Here is a 21202-nt window from a genome sequence, read left to right as displayed (position 1 = left end):
TGTACTTGTATAAAATATCTCATCAATAATTAAAAGATAAGAGAAGATTGTAGTATCTGGATTCTACAAGAAATTAATTTTGCCTCTCTTTTTCTGATCTAAGTGATAAAAATATATTGAGAAAAAAATATAACTCAAGTTGTTGAGGATTACATACCCTACAATATTGACTGATATACTTTTCAGCCTAAAGTTGAAAACATTCAGAATTCAAGATGCAGATAACGCTCCAGGGTTAGAGTTACATATATCTAGCTTTGAAACTACAGATGTTTTCCCTTAATAATTGTAAATTTCTAAATGATTAATGGGATTTCAGAATGACCGGATCAATACAGGCGGACCTCAAGTTTCGCATATGATTGATTCCTGAAAATGTGTGCGAAAGTTAAATGTTCGAAAGTAGAGGGATTAAAAAAAAAATTAAAAAACACCAAAAGTTGTACTTTAAAAGTATTTTTTATAAAAAAAATTACATTGTATTTATATTTTCAAAAATTATATTTTCTTAATAAACTTGTCGAGAGTTCGGCTGTCCAAACTCAAAACACAGTAAGGAACATTTTTTTTGTAGTACTTTTTTTTTTGCATTTTTGGACTAAGTAGATTCTACTTAGTCCAAAAATGTAAAAAAAAAAAAATGTCCCTTACTGTGTTTTAAGTTTGGACAGCCGAGTTGTATTTTACTCTTTTTCTTTTCTTCATAGAGAGTTCTGTAACATGAAGTACTATTAAGTTATGCGTTCTACATTGGGATCACATTCAATTCAGTATGTACATAACACTTTTCACAGTACGGACCTGGTTCATATGCATTTCATAGTGTGAAAGGGAAACAACTGCACGGAAACAAAACATTTTTGCATTATTGCAAAGAAAAAGTTTTTTTTTTAAATGAGCAGAATAGCGAACTGTGCGAAAGTCCAATGTGCCAAAGATGAGGTCTGCCATTACTTCACTATTCTCACATAGAAATATTACAGATGAGAAATTTCCTAAACTTAATGCCACTTCAATTAGTACAGAATATTTTACATACAGTTTGGGAAATGTAACGATAAATGTATATATTATTATAAAACTGTTTACCTACAAATGGATATCAAAAAATTACTTATAAAAATGTTACTGTAAAGTTTTTGGCACGACTTTTTACAAGACTCAAAACGATTATCGTTCTAATACATTTCTATGTAAACAAAACACTAGATACACCTGTCTCTTGATTTACGTAGGATTATTTTTTATGCATATGTGGCATCACTTTAGTAAAAGATTTATTTTCACATATTAAAAATAAGAGTGACTAAAAATAAGCATTAAGCTCAAATAATTCACATATGTCTGTTTGAGAACATGTAGTCCATATGCTTTGTTTACAAAACAATTCTTAGTAGTGGTCAGAAAAAAATATTTGTGCTTTATTTGGTCTAAAAAAGCATACATTTGTTTAATTTTTTGTTGTTGTAGAAATCACTTTCATAGACAATTGACGCAGGAGCTGAGATTCGAAGGGTCCATTCAAGAGTAGCTTGCTACTTCTATGACCAGAAAAAGTTAAGTTTTATTAGTTTTGTTTGCTTACTTTGTTATTTCTTATCCCTTTGTTATGTATATTAGTTGATATGGGTGGAACAGAATGACCAAAATACTGTGTAAATCGATATAAGATATGTGGTATTCATATAAATTTATACATTAAAAAAAAAACATAAAGCTGACAAAATTTCTGTTATTAGTTTAAATATCAGATGTGTGCTGGTAACCATTACAAATTGCATTCTCATTTGACTAGCAAAAATTAAGAAAATTTGGAAGACTTTTCATACATTAGAAATCTCACCGTTTTATGTGTGTATATTTTCATTGTGTCAAATGTAATATTACAGGCATGATTATAATTTTGTAGCTCTTCATTAATATTGTTATTTATACAGGGGTTTACTTGAGGACCCAGGTAAAAAAATTACAGAAGTTTATATCTGAGTGCAGTCAGAGAGGTCCTAAGGTGAATAAGATGTATTTAATAAGAAGTTAATGCAACCACGAATAGTTACTTGCTGTCAATAAATTATTCCTCTTCAGTTGCTTGCTTGGTTAGGTTTATTTACTATATACATATTTAAGATAGCTGCTTTCATTTCTGTAAAACTTTATAGAGATGATATAGATGACCAACCATTTTTAAATAATGGACAGCCAAAAAGTCCATCGTGTAAAAAGCGTGTTGCAGGTACGTGGCCCTGCAATGATAAAAATAGTATGTATTACACATATCGCTCACTCCTTTCAAGAAAGTCATAAATAAAAAATCGTCAATTTTCGGCTGTGCATGTTTTCGGAATGCCTATAAAATGTACTATATCAAAGCAAAAGAGGCATGTTTTTAACTAAATATTTACCCGCTACAGGGCAGAAAGAGTTGTTTTTGCATTTTGAAGAAAAGGTTAAATTTTTTTTTAAATGTACTAAATATTTTTCAAATGGAGAAAAAACCTTCAGGTTTTACCTAAAAAGATCTGTTGTACAGTAAACAGTTCAATAAGTGGCTTGATATTTATTTTTAATACATTGTATTATATTTTTATACTTTAAAAACATTCTCCTGAAAAATCAAGTTTTTTGGTTTATGACGTTCTTGAAAGGAGTAAGCGATATGTTATGATGCGATTAGTACTTTGGTGAATATGTATAGAAATATTATCATTTGGCACTCCTATTAGGCGCCTTGATACTAATTACTGGTATATTTTAGATAAACCAGGATGCACCCAAAAAAATATGGTAGAGATTTTTTTATGAAGATAATTATTTCATTTTCCTTAATCTATATCTGCTCCCTATGTTGAACATATGGAGTCAACAAACTGCCTCCGGGCTCTTCTGTCAGCTGCCAACTGCTTTGCATACTCCCAAGTTAGGTCTACGTCTCAAATAGAACTGCTAACAAACTGTCAGCAGTAGACATACTGGAGGATAAACTCCAAGCAATTTTTTTCATTTCAATATGTATATTTCACAAGAATGAATGTATCTTACGGTTAAAATGTTGTTCCTTAATTATGAGGATGACGAAAACTTCTTTTTCACAGAATGAGGCATTTCTTTGGTTTAACTGGATCCGGTGGTTGAAGAGCGGCTAGAATCGCTTCATCAAATACGTTTTTCAGTCCTTTCTGAAAAATTCAAAATGTAAAATTGTAAAGTTAAACATCATAATACATATACTGCAAATACCGTGGATGCAATTTCAACACAACTCGGGTATAAGTAAATTGTTTTTTTTTCTAGATTCCGTCATCGTACAAATTACAAAAAAAGGTCCTAAAAAGGGTTTTTTCCTATAATGACCTTTGAAAATATAGTGAAAGATGAATGTTAAAGCTATAGAGTACAGCAGTATGTGTGGTTTGCGAGGTGAATATGGATTTTTCAAAATTAAGTCTTTGCCCAGTAAAACTGTAAATTTACTACACTTGCGGGCGTCAGAGTCCACTCAAACATAGGATTGTACATATGAAACATTAGTGATGTTATAAATATCAGAGTATGTATTTTTTGATATCTCAGCATAGATAACGAAGAATATGGAATTCTGGGTATTTACAGTCATAGGTGATCACTTTACACACGTGTAACATTCACCAATTCTACCCATGATTGACAACCACACTACTCAATTTTCAGAACCCTTAGATATATTGGTCAAACTCGAGACACAGTTTGTGTGAGTTCACTATCGACATCTTTTAAGCTTTTATTAAGCAAAGACTCTTTCTATTGTATTCGTAAGTAAGGTCCGAATGTTGGATTAAATTCACATACTTGAGCCCGCTTGAAAACATCATCATTCGAGTATTTGTTGGATGGAAACACCTTTACTAAGTATTTATTGATTTGGCGTTTAATTTGTAGATACCATTTTAATTAATTATGCATTGATTGTTAAATCAAACACAGATTTTTTTGAGTCTACTAAGTTATATTTTATTGTTAAAAATCACATAAAAATTTATATTGTGACCATTGTTTTATTTTAATATTGTGACAAACATTTGTCACAATATTAATTTTTATGTGTTTTTTAACAATAAAATACAACTTAGTAGACTCAAAAAATCTGTTTTTGTTTTGAATATTGAAAGCAACTTTGTGGATCATATTGATATATTACTTTGAGAAATAAAAAGACTTTGTTTTTTGATCCACTAACATTTTTATTAACCAACTAGTGTTGGCAACAATCTGTTGCCCTCTTCAGGGTTTAATTCTTTTTTATATATATGTTTAGTCATAAATTAAACCCTGAAGAGGGCAACAGGTTGTTGCCAAAACTAGTTGGTTAGTAAAAATGTGAGTGGATCAAAAAAACAAAGTCTTTTTATTTCCAAAATAATAAATCTTTTTTTGATTTAACAATTAATATGTAAACCTTTACTAAGAATCAAAAATACTTCAAGCTGCCAGACTTTAAGTCTACCTTAGAAGCATATAGAAGATAATAAATATCCATCAGACTGAGGAAAGGATTACCAACCTGAGTCAGAGCGGAGCACTCCACGTACTTGACGGCCCGCAGCTCCCGGGCCAGCTTCTCGCCCTGCTCCAAGGTCAGCGGGCGCTGCTTGTTCTTGGCGAGCTTCTCCAGCACCGCCATGTCGTCGCGCAGGTCGATCTGCGTCCCCACCAGCAGGAAGGGGGTCTTCTGGCAGTGGTGCATTATCTCTGGTACCCACTGAATTCAATCACAATCAAAATGTTAAAACTGCACTCCGTTTAACACAGTTCGGACGGGAAAGGTATTTCTACCCATTTAGTCGATTGATGCTTAACCTGTTAACCGGGCGGGATGCATAAATACGTCAAACGTAAACAATATCGGGTACGGGTAGGACTTATAAATACGTCCTTGAAATAAATGTTTATTATTTTATATATATGGACGTATATTTTTCGAATAACAAAGGTATTAGTTATCCATACATGTCTCAACATGAATTTAAGACACGGAGTGAATCAGTATTCGCGCCCGTTACAAGTTGCGTAATTGGACAGCGGACCGCTCGGTTAACAAGTTAAGGACGGGTAGGGTATTTTTACCTTCTGCGCCGGCCTCATTTCAAAGGTAGAAAAGATGGATTTATCCATTTTTTTATATGAATATTATATAGCAATCTCTTTCTTAAAGTATAAACTATATGAACATTATTATCAAATCCTATCGACAGCGGTCTGCAGGCGTAAAAAATACCGGTTGAACATGTGTTAAGAGGTAGAAAAAAACATTTAAGGTTATTAAAAAGATCATCAAATGGAAAGTGAAAAATGCAAATACATGTCACACAAAAAATGATTAAAAAAATATTAAAATACTTAAAAAACATGAAGCATTTATTACATTCTTCTTCAAACCCTTATGCACCTTACGCACCCGATGGTGCATAGGGTACTACATCATAAAAACGCAGTGTTATCTTGATCTTTAACACATGAAGAAAGGTGATCAGCCCTCCGATTCAGGTACCACTCTGGGTTGATATTCAATAAATATTAGTGAAAAAAATCACTTATATTTATTTGACCCCCCCCCTGAGAATCGAAACCCGGGACCTCCAGTTCGGTAGCTGAGCGTGCTGACCATTAAACTACGGAGGCGGAGGCACTTCATTTAAGGGGTTAAAAAATATTTCAGATTATGAAAAAAATTGTCAATTGGAAAGTGCGAAATACAAACATATGTCACACAAAAAATATTTAAAACAAATACCTAAAAAATCATAAATTGAATGGTCCGTGTAAAACGCACAGTCCACCTTCATATAGAGTAATAGTGAGCGCATTTTGGCTAGAGTGCTGGAGGTCCCAAGTTCGATTCCCAGGGATGTCAAAACAGTAAGAAAAATCACTCAAATATTTATCTAATATTACCCTGGACTGGCACCTGGCCTTTTTATAGTTAATGATCAAGAAAACATTGTTTTAATTTGACTCGGTATCCTTTGCACCTAAGATGCAGATAAAACTCAAGAATTTTTTTTTATGACTAATTGAGATTTGGGTCACTGCTGTATGCATGATGTGTTTCACTTTTATTTAAATGATATTGTTTGTGTGAAGAAACCATTGTTTAAAAATATTCGGATGATAGATATGCCAACCTTATTAAAATTCAACTATGTATTTCATTCTCAGGTCACGATTCTATTTGCTATTTACTAACAAAAATGTTTTACAAAAACGAATATTTTTAACAGCTAACCTTTTCTCTGACATTTTCAAACGAATTTGGATGAACAACCGAGAAACAAACGAGGAAGACATCAGTCTGCGGATAACTCAATGGACGGAGGCGGTCATAATCTTCCTGACCTGAAAAAAACATAACATTAGTACTCCCAAAATAATAAAGGATATAATTTGAGAAATCCTAGACATATTATTGTGCACTTTTGCGGTTATATGGGTGATGGTTACCTGCAGTATCGAATAGACCCAGCGTATAAGGCTCTCCTCCTATCATGACGGTAACGGCGTAGTTATCAAACACTGTAGGAACATATTCGGAAGGAAATTTATTAGTGGTATAGCTGATAAGCAGACAAGTTTTTCCCATTGTGCCATCGCCGACAACAACACACTTTATTGTTTGCATTTTGATGATATCGTGTGCGTATATTCACTGTATAATATTTATCAATACCCCTCCAAGGATTATTGGCTATATAAGGATACAGTTTCAACGATTCTACGAAATAAAAAACAAAATTCTAATTTTAAACGCGACGTCCTCTCAATTTAAAAGATTTTTGCCATAGCCACTAAAAAAAATAATGACTCAACTAACCATAGACAGAAAGCAAGAAAGTAAATGTGAACGCAGCAAAAAAAAAAGAGTACTTACCTATCGTTCGACCAAATTTTCTAGATGTTTTGAAAATTTTTACATGGTCAAAATCAGTTTTGTATGAAAAATAAAATACCGGCGCTTCCCAGGAATTATTAATTGTCAAGTGCACACATGTGAAATTTGACAGGTCGTAAGTTTTAAGGTTATGTGGATATTTTACAAATACATCATTATAAGTTAACTCAAGTTGAAAAACTAATAACAAAATGGTTAAAGTGAAAAACAAAAAGAACTTCGGCTTAGCCGATAAATTACACGCGAAAAAATCTCAATCTAAAGTTAAAAAATCACTAAATCCTTTCGAAGTACACATAAATAAAGAGAAGTTTAAAGTTCTCGGTAAGAAATCAAAAAATGATTGGGGCTTGCCTGGAGTCTCTCGAGCTAAGGCTTTAAAAAAGGTAAATATCCTGATAGATGTACCAGTGTTGACATATGCATTTTTTTTAAAAATCATATTTTTTTATAATTTACTTACAATATAACCTTTTTCAGAGGAAAAATACGCTCGGCCATGAGTTGAAACTTGTTAATAAAACCAACACTTTCCTGGACAAGAGAATCGGTGAAAAAAATGTGGCTTTAAGTGAAGAAGATAAAATAAGTGCTAGATTTGCGACAGAAAGAATTCAACAACATAAATTGAAATCAGAAAAACACAGTATTTATAATTTAGCTGATGATGAAGTTCTCACGCATAGGTAATGTTGAACCATGTAACCTTTAAAATAATAAAAAATTGAGTCACGTAAGTGTAAATGAAGAATTCGCAAAGTTCCCACCTAGAAAATCATAAGCCGAAACAGAAATAAAGAGTTACTTGACGATAGGTATTTCAAACATTCTCAACCTGTTTTTCTTATTAATTTCTGGGCAGAATACACTGTTAGTGATTGGTATAATAGTCCTCGGTCGGCAGATATCCGTATGCTCAAAAAATCGTTACGACTCAATCAACAAGTCAATCAGTGGCTATTTTTTGTTCTCTGTTTTTTTTCTTCATTTTTATAAATGCATGTCTAAAAAGATCCATGGTGATTTACCGCAGTTCGGTACTCTACTGGACTTCTCCACACCTTCTTTATGCATCTGTGACACTATAATGCATCCCTTATGAGATCAGTTTTGTCCACATGCCGAAAGTATATCGCTCACTCCTTTCAAGAACGTCATAAATCAAAATACTTGATTTTTCAGGAGAACGTTTTTAAAGTTTAAAAATAACACAATGTATTAAAAATAAATATCAAGCCACTTATTGAACTTTTTACAGTGCAACAGATCTTTTTAGGTAATACCTGAAGGTTTTTTCTCCATTTCAAAAATATTTAGGATATTTAAAAAAATTATTAAACAATACATTTTCTTCAAAATGCAAAAACAACATTTTCTGCCCTGTAGCGGGTAAATATTTAGTTTAAAATATGCCTCTTTTGCTGGGATATTATATATTTCCTGGGCATTACGAAATCATGCACAACTGAAAATTGACAATTTTTGATTTATGACGTTCTTGAAAGGAGTGAGCGATATGTCAAATTTTACCAATCAGTTTGCGTCATCTAATTTAAGAGATATTTTAACAGCTGTACACAATGCACACTGAATTGTAATTATTAAATGCAATTCCAATGGGTGGATATGGATTAGAAGAAGCAGATGATGTTATAAAAGGTATTTTCCGCCTCCGTAGCGTAATGGTCAGCATGCTTAACCCATCGGCATACCTGCCGCCAAATCTTGGCAGCTAAGTATATTTTACATTCGCATATCAGCCGCAGTTTAAGCCACGCCCCCATCCGTGGTAGTTCATATTTTAAAGATACTTTAGTGTGATATCTACAAATCAGTAAAGAAAGCTTTATGTAATGCATTATTTCTTATAATTTTTATACAAATTTATGGACGACATTTGACCAAAGATGTCTCTGTAAGGACAGAATAATCCTTTTAATTTAACTATCAACTAAAATCAGTTAGAAATCAAAACTTCACATTCCAGGTATAATGTTTTATTGAGTTGAGTTTTCTTGTTAATTTATCACATATCTGATCTAGACACACAATAAAATACGTCCATAATAGTTATATGTACCATATTTATTGGTAAAACAGTAAAAGTTATAATTTGATGAGATAGTTTATTTTTATAACTCGGTCGGATTTGAACAGGCTGCAAACACGTTACGATTGGTCGGACTGATTTGTACCACAAAAATCAATTTGCTTAGTGCGTAGTACCTTTTTCTGCATTTAAAGATTATTTCTATGTTTGTTTTCGTTTTATCAGGTGCAAAATGTTAGCGCCTCATTTTTCGACAAACCATATCACCTCTCCTCCTGGCGGAGCAACTTTTTTACTTGCTGGGATACATTAAATTAGTGTCTTTGTATACACGTTTTGAAAAAAAAAACTGAAAAAAACTGTTAAATAAATACAAGTGATTTTTCACTTTAATATTTATTCAATATTAGCCTGGACTAATACCTGAACCGGAAGGCTGATCACCTTTCCTTCATGTGTTAACGATCTAGATAACACTGTTATATGATGCAGTGCTGTATGTACCATCGGGTGCGGATAAGGGTTTTTGAAGAAGATTAATTTTATAATAATATTACATTTCCAGAGGTCAAACATTAGAAGAGATAGAGAAATTTGATGATCCCCGTTCAGATGATGAAGAAGATGAAGAAATGGATAGAAACCGGTCAGGAAATTTGGAAGGTAATCAATAAGTTATTTCATAACACAATGTTTTTGAAAGCTTATATTTTTATTGTTGTTTAATAATCTTTTTGTTTTTACATATCGTTAATTCTTCCAAAACTGGTAAATCTTTTTTTTTCCTAAAACATTTTTTCTCGACTACATTCTTTCAACTTAAATTTTCATATTAAGGTAGGTGACCCAAATAAGGCCTACCTTATTTTTTTTATTTTCTAACTAGTGGGTTTATAATAACAATCCACTGGTAATTTAAAGTATAAATATTTATTTATTTAACTTTGTAATAATTGAAACCAAATTGCTTTAAACACAAAAATCACACTTTTGTGAACACAAATAACTAAAATGTCACTTTGGCCTTATTGGGAACCCTGTGTCTTAATAAAGCCTAATTAAAAATAAGTAAACATTCAACTTCTTAATGAATAAAAAATGTTTTCAATACGTATATTAAATCTAATGTGATCCCATTAATTACTTTTTATCACTTTAGATCAGATTTAACGAGTTATTTATCATGTAAAAGTACTATATTAATCAGCTTTTTCATATTTTTTTAAACAATCTGAACAGTAAAATATTTGATCAGGGGGTGTGAGTCCAACACACAGCTCATGATACCAACCGCCACAAGTAAGACATTGTCGCATATCATCAACTCGATCTTCTTTACAAGCTGGACAGTACCAAGAAGGTTTATTATCGTGACGTTTTGGTTTAGATTCCGTAAGCTTATCTGCTGTCAAAGAAGCAGTCTTTACTGAAGTTCGCTTTCGCGTTGCAGCAACTGCAGGTTGTGCAGATGTACAGCCAGTAACTGACGCTGATTTAGGTGTCTTTATGTTAATCTTTATCATGGATGAAGTACCAGAAATATCTTTTACTCTTGACGATGGTACAGTAATCTGTTTTATGGAATTCGTAGCACTGTCGCCAAACAAATCTTTTGTAACCTCTTGAGCCCTGTAATTCAGAGACTTCTTGCGTGGAGCAGTCGCTACAACTTTAAACTTAGGAGTTGGTAAAAATTCATGAATCTCACACGTGGTTGATTGATTGTCTATCTTCTGTGGAGTTCCAGCATTTAGATTGTTTTTTAAGAGCAAGGACAGTGGCAAATTCTCAGAATCTGTGTCTGGCCCATCTCGACATTTGCAGTTGAAATCTGGAGGTAAACTGTCTTGGAATTCTGGCTTTAGTCTCTTGCCTTTGAACAATATCATTGGCGAAATAGCTGATCCTATAGCATTTCCGCAGTCACACTTTCAGCATGCTCATTCGCTATTTGATGAACTCTCTTTCTTCCTTTGGCTGTCAGAACTTCCTGCTGATAATGCAAAGATATGCGACAATTTTTTTCATCGATGTTGTAAATGCTTTCAGGTTTATGTTCAATTCCAAGTCACACTTGGTGATACTTTTCTCACCGACATAAAACATTGTCCTAATAAGGCCTGTACCTGTGCCGTAATAAGGCCTTTACATTTTTTTTGTAGGCCTTATTAGGGCATGGCACATGGGTAAACAAAACAACAATTGTATGGAATACACCGATATTACAGCTTTTTGACTTATGTGAGGAGATGGCTACACGTATAATTATCCTATAGACAAAACACAGCACACCGTGTACAAATAAAAATCAAAATACTTACTGCTTAATCTGCCAGAATTTTATAAAAACAAGCGTGCGCTCCGCATCATTGTTGTTTTCGACTGTAGGTTCCAACATGCTCGCGGCACGGGCCACTTGCTGTGCTTAGGGGTGTTAGTTAATGTACACGCACACATCTACAAACGTTGATGGCCATTTGAAATCGTGAAGCGGGAAATTTAAAAAATAGGCCTTATTAGGACATAGGCCTTATTTGGGTCACCCACCTTACACTAACAATCTAGTGACAAATATTACTTTATGTTTGTGTAGATTAAATAAATTTCTTCTGTTTAAAATTAATTATTCTATTCTTACATCTCCCTAAACAATTTTTTTCACTTTGATTGTACTCAAACACTGGATTTAACTCCTGAGAGCGCTATATCAAGTTATGTTCAGTATCATAACAAAAATAGAGCATCATTTAATAGGTGGGGAATGTGTAAGTCTGGGCATTGGCTGGTTCGAGTGATCACTTTATGCACTGTGTAATATTCACAATTCTACTCATTATTGAACATCAATTTTGCCTCAGTTTCCGATAGTTGTATTTTCGCTGAAGTGATCACCTTGCCTTCATATAAGTAATGATCAAGATAACACTGCGTCACTATGATGCAGTGCCCTATGCACCATTGGGTGCGGATAAGGGTTAAAAGAAGAAGTATATATATATATATATATATATATATATATATATATATATATATATATATATATATATATATATATATATATATATATATATATATATATATATATATATATATGTATATATATATATATATATATATATATATATATATATATATATATATATATATATATATATATATATATATATATATACACAGCATCATAACAATATCTCAGTTTGAACTGAATGGTGGAACTGCTATCTGCTAAAAATTTTGTGAAGCTTTCCCCCTCTGACCATTGGTGAGAATTCTTAAAAATTTATTTTCGCCTATTAAAAATCTCCCGAAATAGTATTTCAACTAATGTACTTCTCATGTGACCAGTTGGTTGAAAAATTCTTTTATGTATCAGGTCAATTTATTAACTGCTTATTTATTGTAACTGCAGACAGTTGGTAGAATTCCATATTGAATTGTTGGGTAATATATCCAAAATAAAACAAGGTTTTTGTTGGATCGAATTCTACATTTATTTATGTATATCTTAATACGTGACGCGTTTCGTCTTCTTAGGACATTATCAAACACTGACTCATCAGTTTTATTTTGGATATATTACCTAACAATTATTAATTGCTTATTGTTATAGGAGGTTTTGTGGCAGACGCTAACTTTGGTGGTGGAGTCCTCACAAGAAACGAGAACAGAGATGGGGCTCTGTCTAGAAAAGATCTCATTGAACAGCTGATCATTGAATCCAAGAAACGAAAAATGGAAAAACAAAAGCTAAAGGAAGAGACTCTCGATTTAACGGAGAAATTGGACACAGAATGGAAGGACCTCCAACCTGTTGTGGCCAAAGATTTCAACAAAGAAGTCGAGAAGAATAAAGGGGCAGAAAAACCATCTTTGATCGACAAACTTCTACAGGATTACGAAAAGAAAAATGAGGACTATGACAAAATGATGAGAGAACTCAAATTCGCGCCACGAGGAACTGTAAGTTTGATTAAATATTTTGGGGGGGTAAATTAACGCGCACATGCCATGCGCTTTAACTTCCACAAGTGTTCTCAGAAGGGCGTTTAAATAACAATGATCGACATATCGCTCACTCCTTTCAAGAACGTCATAAATCAAAAAACGAGATTTTTCAAGAAAATGTTTTTAAAGTTTAAAAATATAATACAATGTATTAAAAATAAATATCAAGCCAGTTATTGAACTTTTTACTGAGCAACAGATCTTTTAAGGTAAAACCTGAAGATTTTTTCTCCATTTGAAAAATATTTAGTTTATTTAAAAAAATAATTAAATAGTACCTTTTCTTCGAAATGCAAAAACAACATTTTCTGCCCTGTAGAGGGTAAATATTAAGTTGAAAATATGCCTCTTTTGCTGGGATATAGTACATTTTCTGGGCATTCCGAAAACATGCACAGCTGAAAATTGTCAATTTTTGATTTATGACATTCTTGAAAGGAGTTAGCGATATGTGCTTGTAGGTGGTTTATTAACATTTATTGCTATTTATTTATTTATCACAGCGTTTTGATTATTAAAATCTAACTTTAGAACATAAATTTGTAATAGAGAAATATTAATTACTGAATTTAAATAACTGAAATGACGATACTGGCTGGTGGCAGTTGTCTCCTGGGCGATGACGAACAGGAAAGAAGGGTGATCTGTCGTGCGTCAGATATTTTAAGGGCTCCTGTTCCGCAGAGCTAGGTAGGACGTGATGCGCTTGTCAGTGTTGACAGCCGGGTGATCGTTTACTGTCGGTAGTCGATACCTGCTCTAGTCCACCACAATTTGAAGACAAGAGTAAGCGTCTCATTTTCCTAATTTGAATTTGCGATTTTGTTTTTAGCCGTCAGATAGGCTCAAGAGTGAAGATGAAATAGCCAAGGTAGAAAAGGACAAATTGGAGAAATTAGAAAAAGATCGGCTGGCGAGAATGAGAGGAACTGCCGATATTGGAAACTCCGATCAGAAATCAAAACATCGGTAACATTCCTCACCTATTTTCTTTCAATTCTTGGTACATGGGAGAATTTTAAATAAAATAATAAAATTTGTTTTTATCAGTTCAGCAGATGACTTGGATGACGGATATGAAGTTGATTCAGACCCTGAAATGATGGTGGCTTACGATTCGGAAGGAAAGGTCCTCATGCCTGAAAGATTTGAAAAGAAAGATGGTATGTCATTGAACTTTTTTATATTTTCATAGCCATTCAAATGCTAAATCATGGGTGGCCAACCCGCGGGCCGCATGCGGCCTTACGTGCGGCCCGCGGTCATGTACGATGAATATATTTTTTAAATATCGGATCCTTCAGAATGTATTTTAAATCATATGTACGTTATTAAAACTAATCAAGTTTCTGTAATTACATGAAATGCATATATTCTGGTGAAAAGAAACTCAAATCTCGCACTAAGTGGCCATCGATAAATTGGTTTTATTGTATGATTTATGTGTCATTATTGATAATTTTGATTGTTAAAATTGAAATAAAAGTTAAAAGTGTTTATTACTATACAGATAAATTTTTTGTTGGTTCAATGTGTCCTTTCTTCTCACATCTGTTGTAGTAATGTTTCTTTTTCACAATTACCCTGATTGTACTTTCTAATTATCTCTGCATTCAAATAATTTAAAATTTAAAAAATCAATAATTATGAAATTCGTTGTAATTTTTTATTTCTAAATTATTACAGTCCGTGAGTGGCCGTTAGGAAAATATGAGAACACTATGCGGCCCGGGGTGCAATTCGAGTTGGCCAGGCCTGTGCTAAATAATGTTAATTGAAAATGTTTTAGATCACATTACTATCTTATTAACAGTAACACAAATGACACACTATGTATGTAATATGTAAATATATTAACCCATGTAATATGTAATATATTAACCCATGAAACTATATCAACGCACTGTTCAATATCAGATTACGTCAAATTGTTTCTAATTTTATGCCTAGGTCTAATCTAATTCATTAATATACATACAATTTTATATGTACCACTTACACTATAGGTAGGTACCTCATATGTTTGTTTTTAATTTTATGCTTCTACAGACTTACATGTGTTTCTATTACAGATGAAAATAAAGACGACGAAGAAGATAGTGATGATGAGGAAGCTGAAAATGATGCTGAAGGTGAAGAAAATGGAAATGACGATAGTCAGCAAGAGAATGATAACTCGGAAGAAAGCGACGATGACTCTCTCTGTGATCTTAGAGAGTCAGACCATGAAGAAGAATCATCAGAAGAAGAAGAAGAAAACAAAACAGAAAATAAAAAAAGAAAATCTATCCCCGTATTAAATATATCAGGTTCCAAGAAAGTCAAAACCGAGAACAGTACTGGTGCTGATGATAAGGCCTTAAAAATAGAAGCTATCAAACTAACGCAAAAAGTTGACACGCCAAATAAAGAAGTACCTAAAATAGTTGAAGAAATTCCAGTAAATGCTGTTGCTGATAAAATCAAAGCTGATCTTCTGGCAAGAAAAGCAATGATGGAGAAAGCAACAAAAGAATTGCCTTTTACATTTAAAATGCCAGTATCATACGAGGCTCTCCAGGTAATTATCAAGTATTTGTGTATGTCACCTTAAAATTTAGTGTACCATTTCTGTTTTTTTTATTTTTTCTGTTTTGATAAAACTGCTTTGTTTGTTGTAGGAATTACTTGAAAAGCAACCCCCGGATTACCAGTACATAATAGTAGAAAGAATAATCAAGTGCAATCATCCAAAACTCGGTGAAGGAAATAAAGCTAAACTTGGCACACTTTTTGCCTATTTATTGCAGTATATTAATGATCTTTTCTGCGAAGAAACAGTGACAACGGAAGACAACTTAATCAACTCATTCAGGTGCTTCGATAGACTCACCAGTCATTTCTTCGATTTGGCGCAAATGGATACGGAAAACACAAAGAACTGTATTGTGGAAGTTATCAAAGAAAAATATGAAGAATATAAAAAAAAACCTTCGGTATATCCTCATCTAGATACTCTGATATTCTTCAAACTGGTGTCTTTACTCTTTCCCACGTCAGATTTAAAACATCCTGTAGTATCGCCTTGTTTCCTTTTTATGTCACTGATGTTGACGACATGCAAAGTGAAAACTAACTCAGATATAGCCAGGGGACTCTTTTTGACAACACTTGTAGCTGAATACACGGCATTATCAAAGAGATTTTTACCGGCAGCCATAAATTTCTTACGTGGAGTATTATTTTTATGTGCTGAAACACCATTAGACCACGAAATTAAGGTGCTCTATCCATTTAAACCACGTGGACCGAAAAGCAATCTTTTGGTTTTGAGTGATAAAAATACAACAGATTCGGATAACTGGAAAATGCTTGCTCGATATCTGATCACGAACGACGAAGATAACAATTTCAAAACACGAGTTTTGGTGACTTGTGTTAAAATATTAAACGACTTCTTCAAACAAGCCAGCGACTTGACAATACAGCAGACGCTGTACGATCCTCATATTGATCTCTTGAAAAGAATAACTCTGACCAATTATCCAGAATCTGTGTCCAAATTTATAGGTGAGACAGTCGAAGGAATGGAGAAAGAATTAAAGAGCAAAACATTTACACCAATGGTGACAGAAAATAAGAAACCTAAGTCATTGAAACTTTATGAGCCAGCTGTTGATAAAGGGTAAGTAATGTTTTGCCTTTGCTTACAATATTTTAAATATGTGAACTTGATTTCTAAGCATGTATTGTATTTTTCTTCAAATACATATACTGAATACTTAAAGGGAATTGTACACATTAGTAACGGCCTGGTTGAGTATGAGTATTTAACTCAGATGCTTGTTGCTAGTTGCTGTTTATTCCTTTTCATAACTACTATTCTACCTTTCCCATATGGCAGTGTGTGTTTCACTTATGTCATTAAAAAATATTTCACTCGTAGATTCAAGTATCTGTAGTACTGTACCAATCACTATTGTTACAAATAATTTAACTTTTTATTTGATAATCCCAAGAACTTTAAAAGAATAGAAGTAGAACATTTCATTTATTGTTCTCCCATTTTTAATTTGTTGCTAACAGAAGTAAAAATGAAACCAAAATATGGAGCAAAGCCAAATTAAAAGAATGGGTTAGCGATCAGGAATTCATGTACAATATGAATTGTATAAAAGTTATTATTATTTTCATTTTATCTTTACATTCTATGAATAATAAAATGCTAACAATAAGAACAGGAATTAACAACATCTAACTGTTTATTTGCTTTAAATTTTATTTTCTTATAGATTCGGTGGAAAGAAGAAGAAAAATATATCGCGTGAAAAATTAGAACACGAAAAACTGGTCTACAGACATAAGAAGGAAATGAAGGGAGCTCTAAGAGAAATCAGGAGAGATCGATCATACATTGGAGCTGTGAAGTTGAAGGAGAAAATCCATAGGTTTGTACAACAACAAACATTGCTTAATTGTATTTTTATCTAAATTTGTTTATTTTTATCACACTGCGTAGAGATGTTTTTTGCTCATTGCCATTTTCAGCTTGTAAAAATTCTACAAGCTATTTTTTGCTTACCAGGCAAAATAGCTGTCATTTTATTTGAATGCCTCATTAGTCTGCAACATAGCCACTAAACCCCAGTAAGAGCATGTAATAGGTATTTGGGAGAAACAGGGAGTGAGCAGTACAAACAAGTATATAGCGATAATATTACAGTTACAACATTTTGAGTGTGTCCAAATAATTTGTTGTAAATAAATTATCTGGTCAAATTATAAGATGAATTATAAAAATGAAAATGGTATTTTCTGGCGTTTCTCATGTGTGTGATTATAATCCACGATTCGGACCTCACATACTAATATAAGAGTTTCTGATTAGTAAAAAGCTTCTTTACATCTCACCAATAGATGTCTCTAGTGAAGTTCTAGTGATTCAAGAACAAGGTTTCTAAATTGGTTCATATATATAGAACTTCCAAGAATTTGAGTAGTGTGGTTGTCAATAATGGGTAGAATTGGTGAATGTTACACGTGTGTAAAGTGATCACTTAAACCAGCCTATGACGGTCGTCAGCCCCGTAAATGCCCAGTCTTCCATATTCTTCTTCATCTTTGATGAGATGCTAAAAAATAATATTACAGTTATTTTTGGGTTTTGAATCCTCTCTCTTTCAACCCTCATTTGCACCTGATGGTGCGTAAGGCATGTAAATGCAGTGTTATCTTGATCGTTTACACATCAAGGATGTCTAAATCCTACCATAATGTTAATACTATTGTAGTATAATGTAAAATTCAGGGCTGTGGAGTCGGAAAAAAAACACGACTCAAAAAAGATCAATGTTATCAGGTTGTTGGCGTGAGAAAGGAGACAAACATATTTTCGTAGACTTTATGCGTTGAATGGATCTCAGTAATTCACCATATCAGCGCAACTTGCGCCTGCAAGTTTAATATTTGTGTACAATACACATTCATTATATGTAATAATTTTTAAAAATGTATATTAAATTTTAACGAAAAAGTAGTCAGAGTCGCTTGTTTTTTACGACTTCTACTCCGACACTGGCCCCAAACACCGCGACTCCGGTACTCCGACTCCCAACTCCACAGCCCTAGGAAAATCTATTAATCTGATAGTGCCCTTAATGCGCTCTGGTGACTGCATTACAGTATAATACGGTTACTTAATCAGAAAGAAAGTTGTCTTTTATTGAGAACATTTAATTGAACGCTGTTAAGTCAAAATTTCACTTTATTCTTATGTTTTACTCCAGTTAGTATCTGATTACTAACAAATTTTGGCTGCAAAAATCCATGTGTTAGATAAGATAATAAATTTAAATATAGTAATCAAAATATGTATGGTAATAACAATATGTAATATGAACTCTCCATTCATAATACATATCCAGTTTGCTCTAATGGAAAAGTTACATTTTATTACCTTTCCTTACATTCATAATTTATTTTTTATTTTTTCAGTGACAATATCCGCAAACAAAAGGTCAAACAGATTTATTCTGAAGCTTCACTCCAACAAGGTGAACTCAATGCCCTGCAAAGAAGTAAAAAGAAGAAAAAGTAAAATAACTTTATGGTTTTGAAAAGTTTATTGACTAAAATGATTCATAATAAATGTTATAAAATGAAACGGTTTTCTTTATTTTAGTAATATAACACGAATTTTCAAACTTTCTCTAAATTCATTATTCATTCATTATCTTTCATTATACATCACAAAAATGAATAAGTTTTTTTTTAAAGGGGAATATAGATATAAACATGTTATTTCTTTATACAGTATGCAATATTTGCCATTTTCCCTATGACTGAACATCCATGTCTCTGTTGAGACATCTATATTATTTAACCACAAACTCGTGGTGGTAAGATCTTGAACTGATATATGTACTTGGATATTTTATACTTATTACTTGGATAAGTATTTTGGACGTCTCAAAATATTTTTATTACATATTTAAATTAATTTCGGAGTACTGTTTGAATTATTGGTATAATTTGTTTTCTAGAAGCCCTTATGTTCCTTTGATCAAAATGATTACAATTATTTAGCCCATGAGATTTGGTTTCCTCAAGATTTAGAGTGGGGTCAGTTGCTTCTTTCAGTGCTCCAACAACCTTTCTATGTAATTCACAGTCTTCTATGGAATACACCGCCAAATCCCTGAAAACTTCACTGCCAACAATCACTATTCCAATCAATAGTACTGTACTAGTTTGATTCCGATTGCAAAAAGTCTCAAGTGCTTTAACGCAGTCATGTCTTTTAAGATAATCTTTTACTAAGATCGCTAATCCTGGTAGAGGTAACCTGTTTATAATTTTCAGGTCCCGGCTAAGAAGTTGTAACGAATCGAGTGATGAACAATCAGTTCTTGCTTTTAAAAGCTCAGAAAAAATTGAGAATCTATAATTAGTTTTATCTCTGGTTTCTAAAATATTCTCCAATTCATCAGCCATTTTGAAATCTAAAGGGCGGGAACGGTCAGCGCCAGGATGAAAATTTGCTGTATCCATTACAATTGTACAATGTAGTATATTTGCCACATCTTTATTTTCGATCAAAAAAACATTCCCCCTTTCGTTTATGAGAATTTCATTACAAATCAATGTTGTACAAGACCCGACGGTTGTAATATTTGATTTCACTTTTTCAGTGTATTTCCAACTCGACTCGTCTTTAGGTCTGTGGTCTAATATGGTTATAACGTTAGGGATTAAAAATGATAACACATCGCTTAGAATGTGATGATCGACAAGAATAACACTCAATTGGCACTTTTCTGAAAGTATTTTAATATCTATATCATCTCTACAAATCAGATTCTCTAATTTCATTCCGACTTTTTTTAAAAGATGTGTCACTTCAGTCCTCAATGGTAAATCATCTTTTGGTATATTGAGGATGGGTACAATTAATTCTCGATTTTCTTTGCTGGTTGGTCGGTTTATATTTAACCAATTCAGAAAGTATGCATAAACAATGGATGATACTGCAGAGTCCAAATCGCAAGATTCGTTACCAAGAACTATTTTCAAAATGCTATTCTTGCAAATATCTCCAAGATTGGTTTTTAAGTTATCAATGTATGCATTCATTTTGTATACGTTCTTAAAATATTTTCTTTCGGTGTATATTTCTAAATATTTTTTAGATTATTATTTATATTTCACTGTTATTATTATGATTGTAATGTAATCAACTTCGGCAATCTATCGAATCACAAACTGGACACAAATGACGACTCCAAACACAATCCAAATTAAATATAGTGTCGCAGACTAACAATATTTTGACAATGACAGCTGTCAAGAAATTGTCTATTATTTTATAGAAATATCGGCCACGTTCGAAGTGTACACCTATTATATTTCTTATACCGAAGACTACTTGAAAAATAATGATGTAGGGGAACCCGGGGTGGAACGGGGTACCTAATGTTTGATATGAAATTAGACAATGAATTTGAAATAAAAGTGCTTGGATTTTGTTTGTATTCTCATTATTTAGTCATTTTGGGCAATATTATGTAAGAAAAATATTTTAGAAACTATAATATGCAACTTAAAATATTAAACAAACCAAAAATTCTTGCCCTTTCTCTTTTTTATTCAGCTTTGTAAAGAGATGTTGTCAAATTGCTGCTTTCCTTCTTTTTCTTACGGATCTTTCTGTGCTGATTAAACTTTTGTGAAGGTATCAAATATTAAGG

General features: G+C 32.7%; 3 protein-coding genes across 4 annotated transcripts; 1 reads left to right on the top strand and 2 right to left on the bottom strand.

Annotated features, from left to right (window-relative positions):
• Positions 1-689: 689 nt before the first annotated feature.
• LOC148310271 (cdc42 homolog) lies at positions 690-6820 on the bottom strand. Of its 2 annotated transcripts, none has more exons than XR_015837421.1 (5): positions 6475-6820; positions 6260-6369; positions 4538-4735; positions 2678-3176; positions 690-2286 (listed from the first exon to the last, which is right to left on the bottom strand). XR_015837421.1 is itself a non-coding variant. In XM_088258760.1 (5 exons), the coding sequence occupies exons 1-4, from the start codon at positions 6650-6652 to the stop codon at positions 3087-3089; spliced, it is 576 nt and encodes a 191-aa protein (XP_088114886.1). In that variant the 5' UTR covers positions 6653-6820; the 3' UTR covers positions 690-2243; positions 3040-3086. The 2 variants fall into 2 exon arrangements, 1 of the variants encoding a protein (XP_088114886.1); XM_088258760.1 differs by having other exon boundaries at positions 690-2243; positions 3040-3176.
• A 226-nt stretch (positions 6821-7046) lies between these two features.
• Positions 7047-19119, top strand: l(3)07882 (Nucleolar protein 14 homolog l(3)07882). The gene is made up of 10 exons (XM_088258758.1): positions 7047-7308; positions 7403-7608; positions 9538-9635; positions 12583-12932; positions 13810-13946; positions 14028-14140; positions 15050-15537; positions 15638-16641; positions 17249-17404; positions 18951-19119. The coding sequence occupies exons 1-10, from the start codon at positions 7114-7116 to the stop codon at positions 19051-19053; spliced, it is 2850 nt and encodes a 949-aa protein (XP_088114884.1). The 5' UTR covers positions 7047-7113; the 3' UTR covers positions 19054-19119.
• Positions 19120-19445: 326 nt separating this feature from the next.
• pn (exopolyphosphatase prune) lies at positions 19446-20793 on the bottom strand. The gene has a single exon (XM_088258759.1). It carries the CDS (start codon positions 20586-20588, stop codon positions 19452-19454), a length of 1137 nt encoding a protein of 378 aa, XP_088114885.1. The 5' UTR covers positions 20589-20793; the 3' UTR covers positions 19446-19451.
• Positions 20794-21202: the final 409 nt, after the last annotated feature.

The sequence above is a fragment of the Brachycentrus maculatus genome, unplaced genomic scaffold (genome assembly GCF_059751285.1).
Source record: "Brachycentrus maculatus isolate JH-2025_06_01 unplaced genomic scaffold, ASM5975128v1 h1tg000102l, whole genome shotgun sequence".
NCBI classification, from domain to species: Eukaryota; Metazoa; Arthropoda; class Insecta; order Trichoptera; family Brachycentridae; genus Brachycentrus; species Brachycentrus maculatus.
This window is presented reverse-complemented; position numbering and strand designations above follow the sequence as displayed.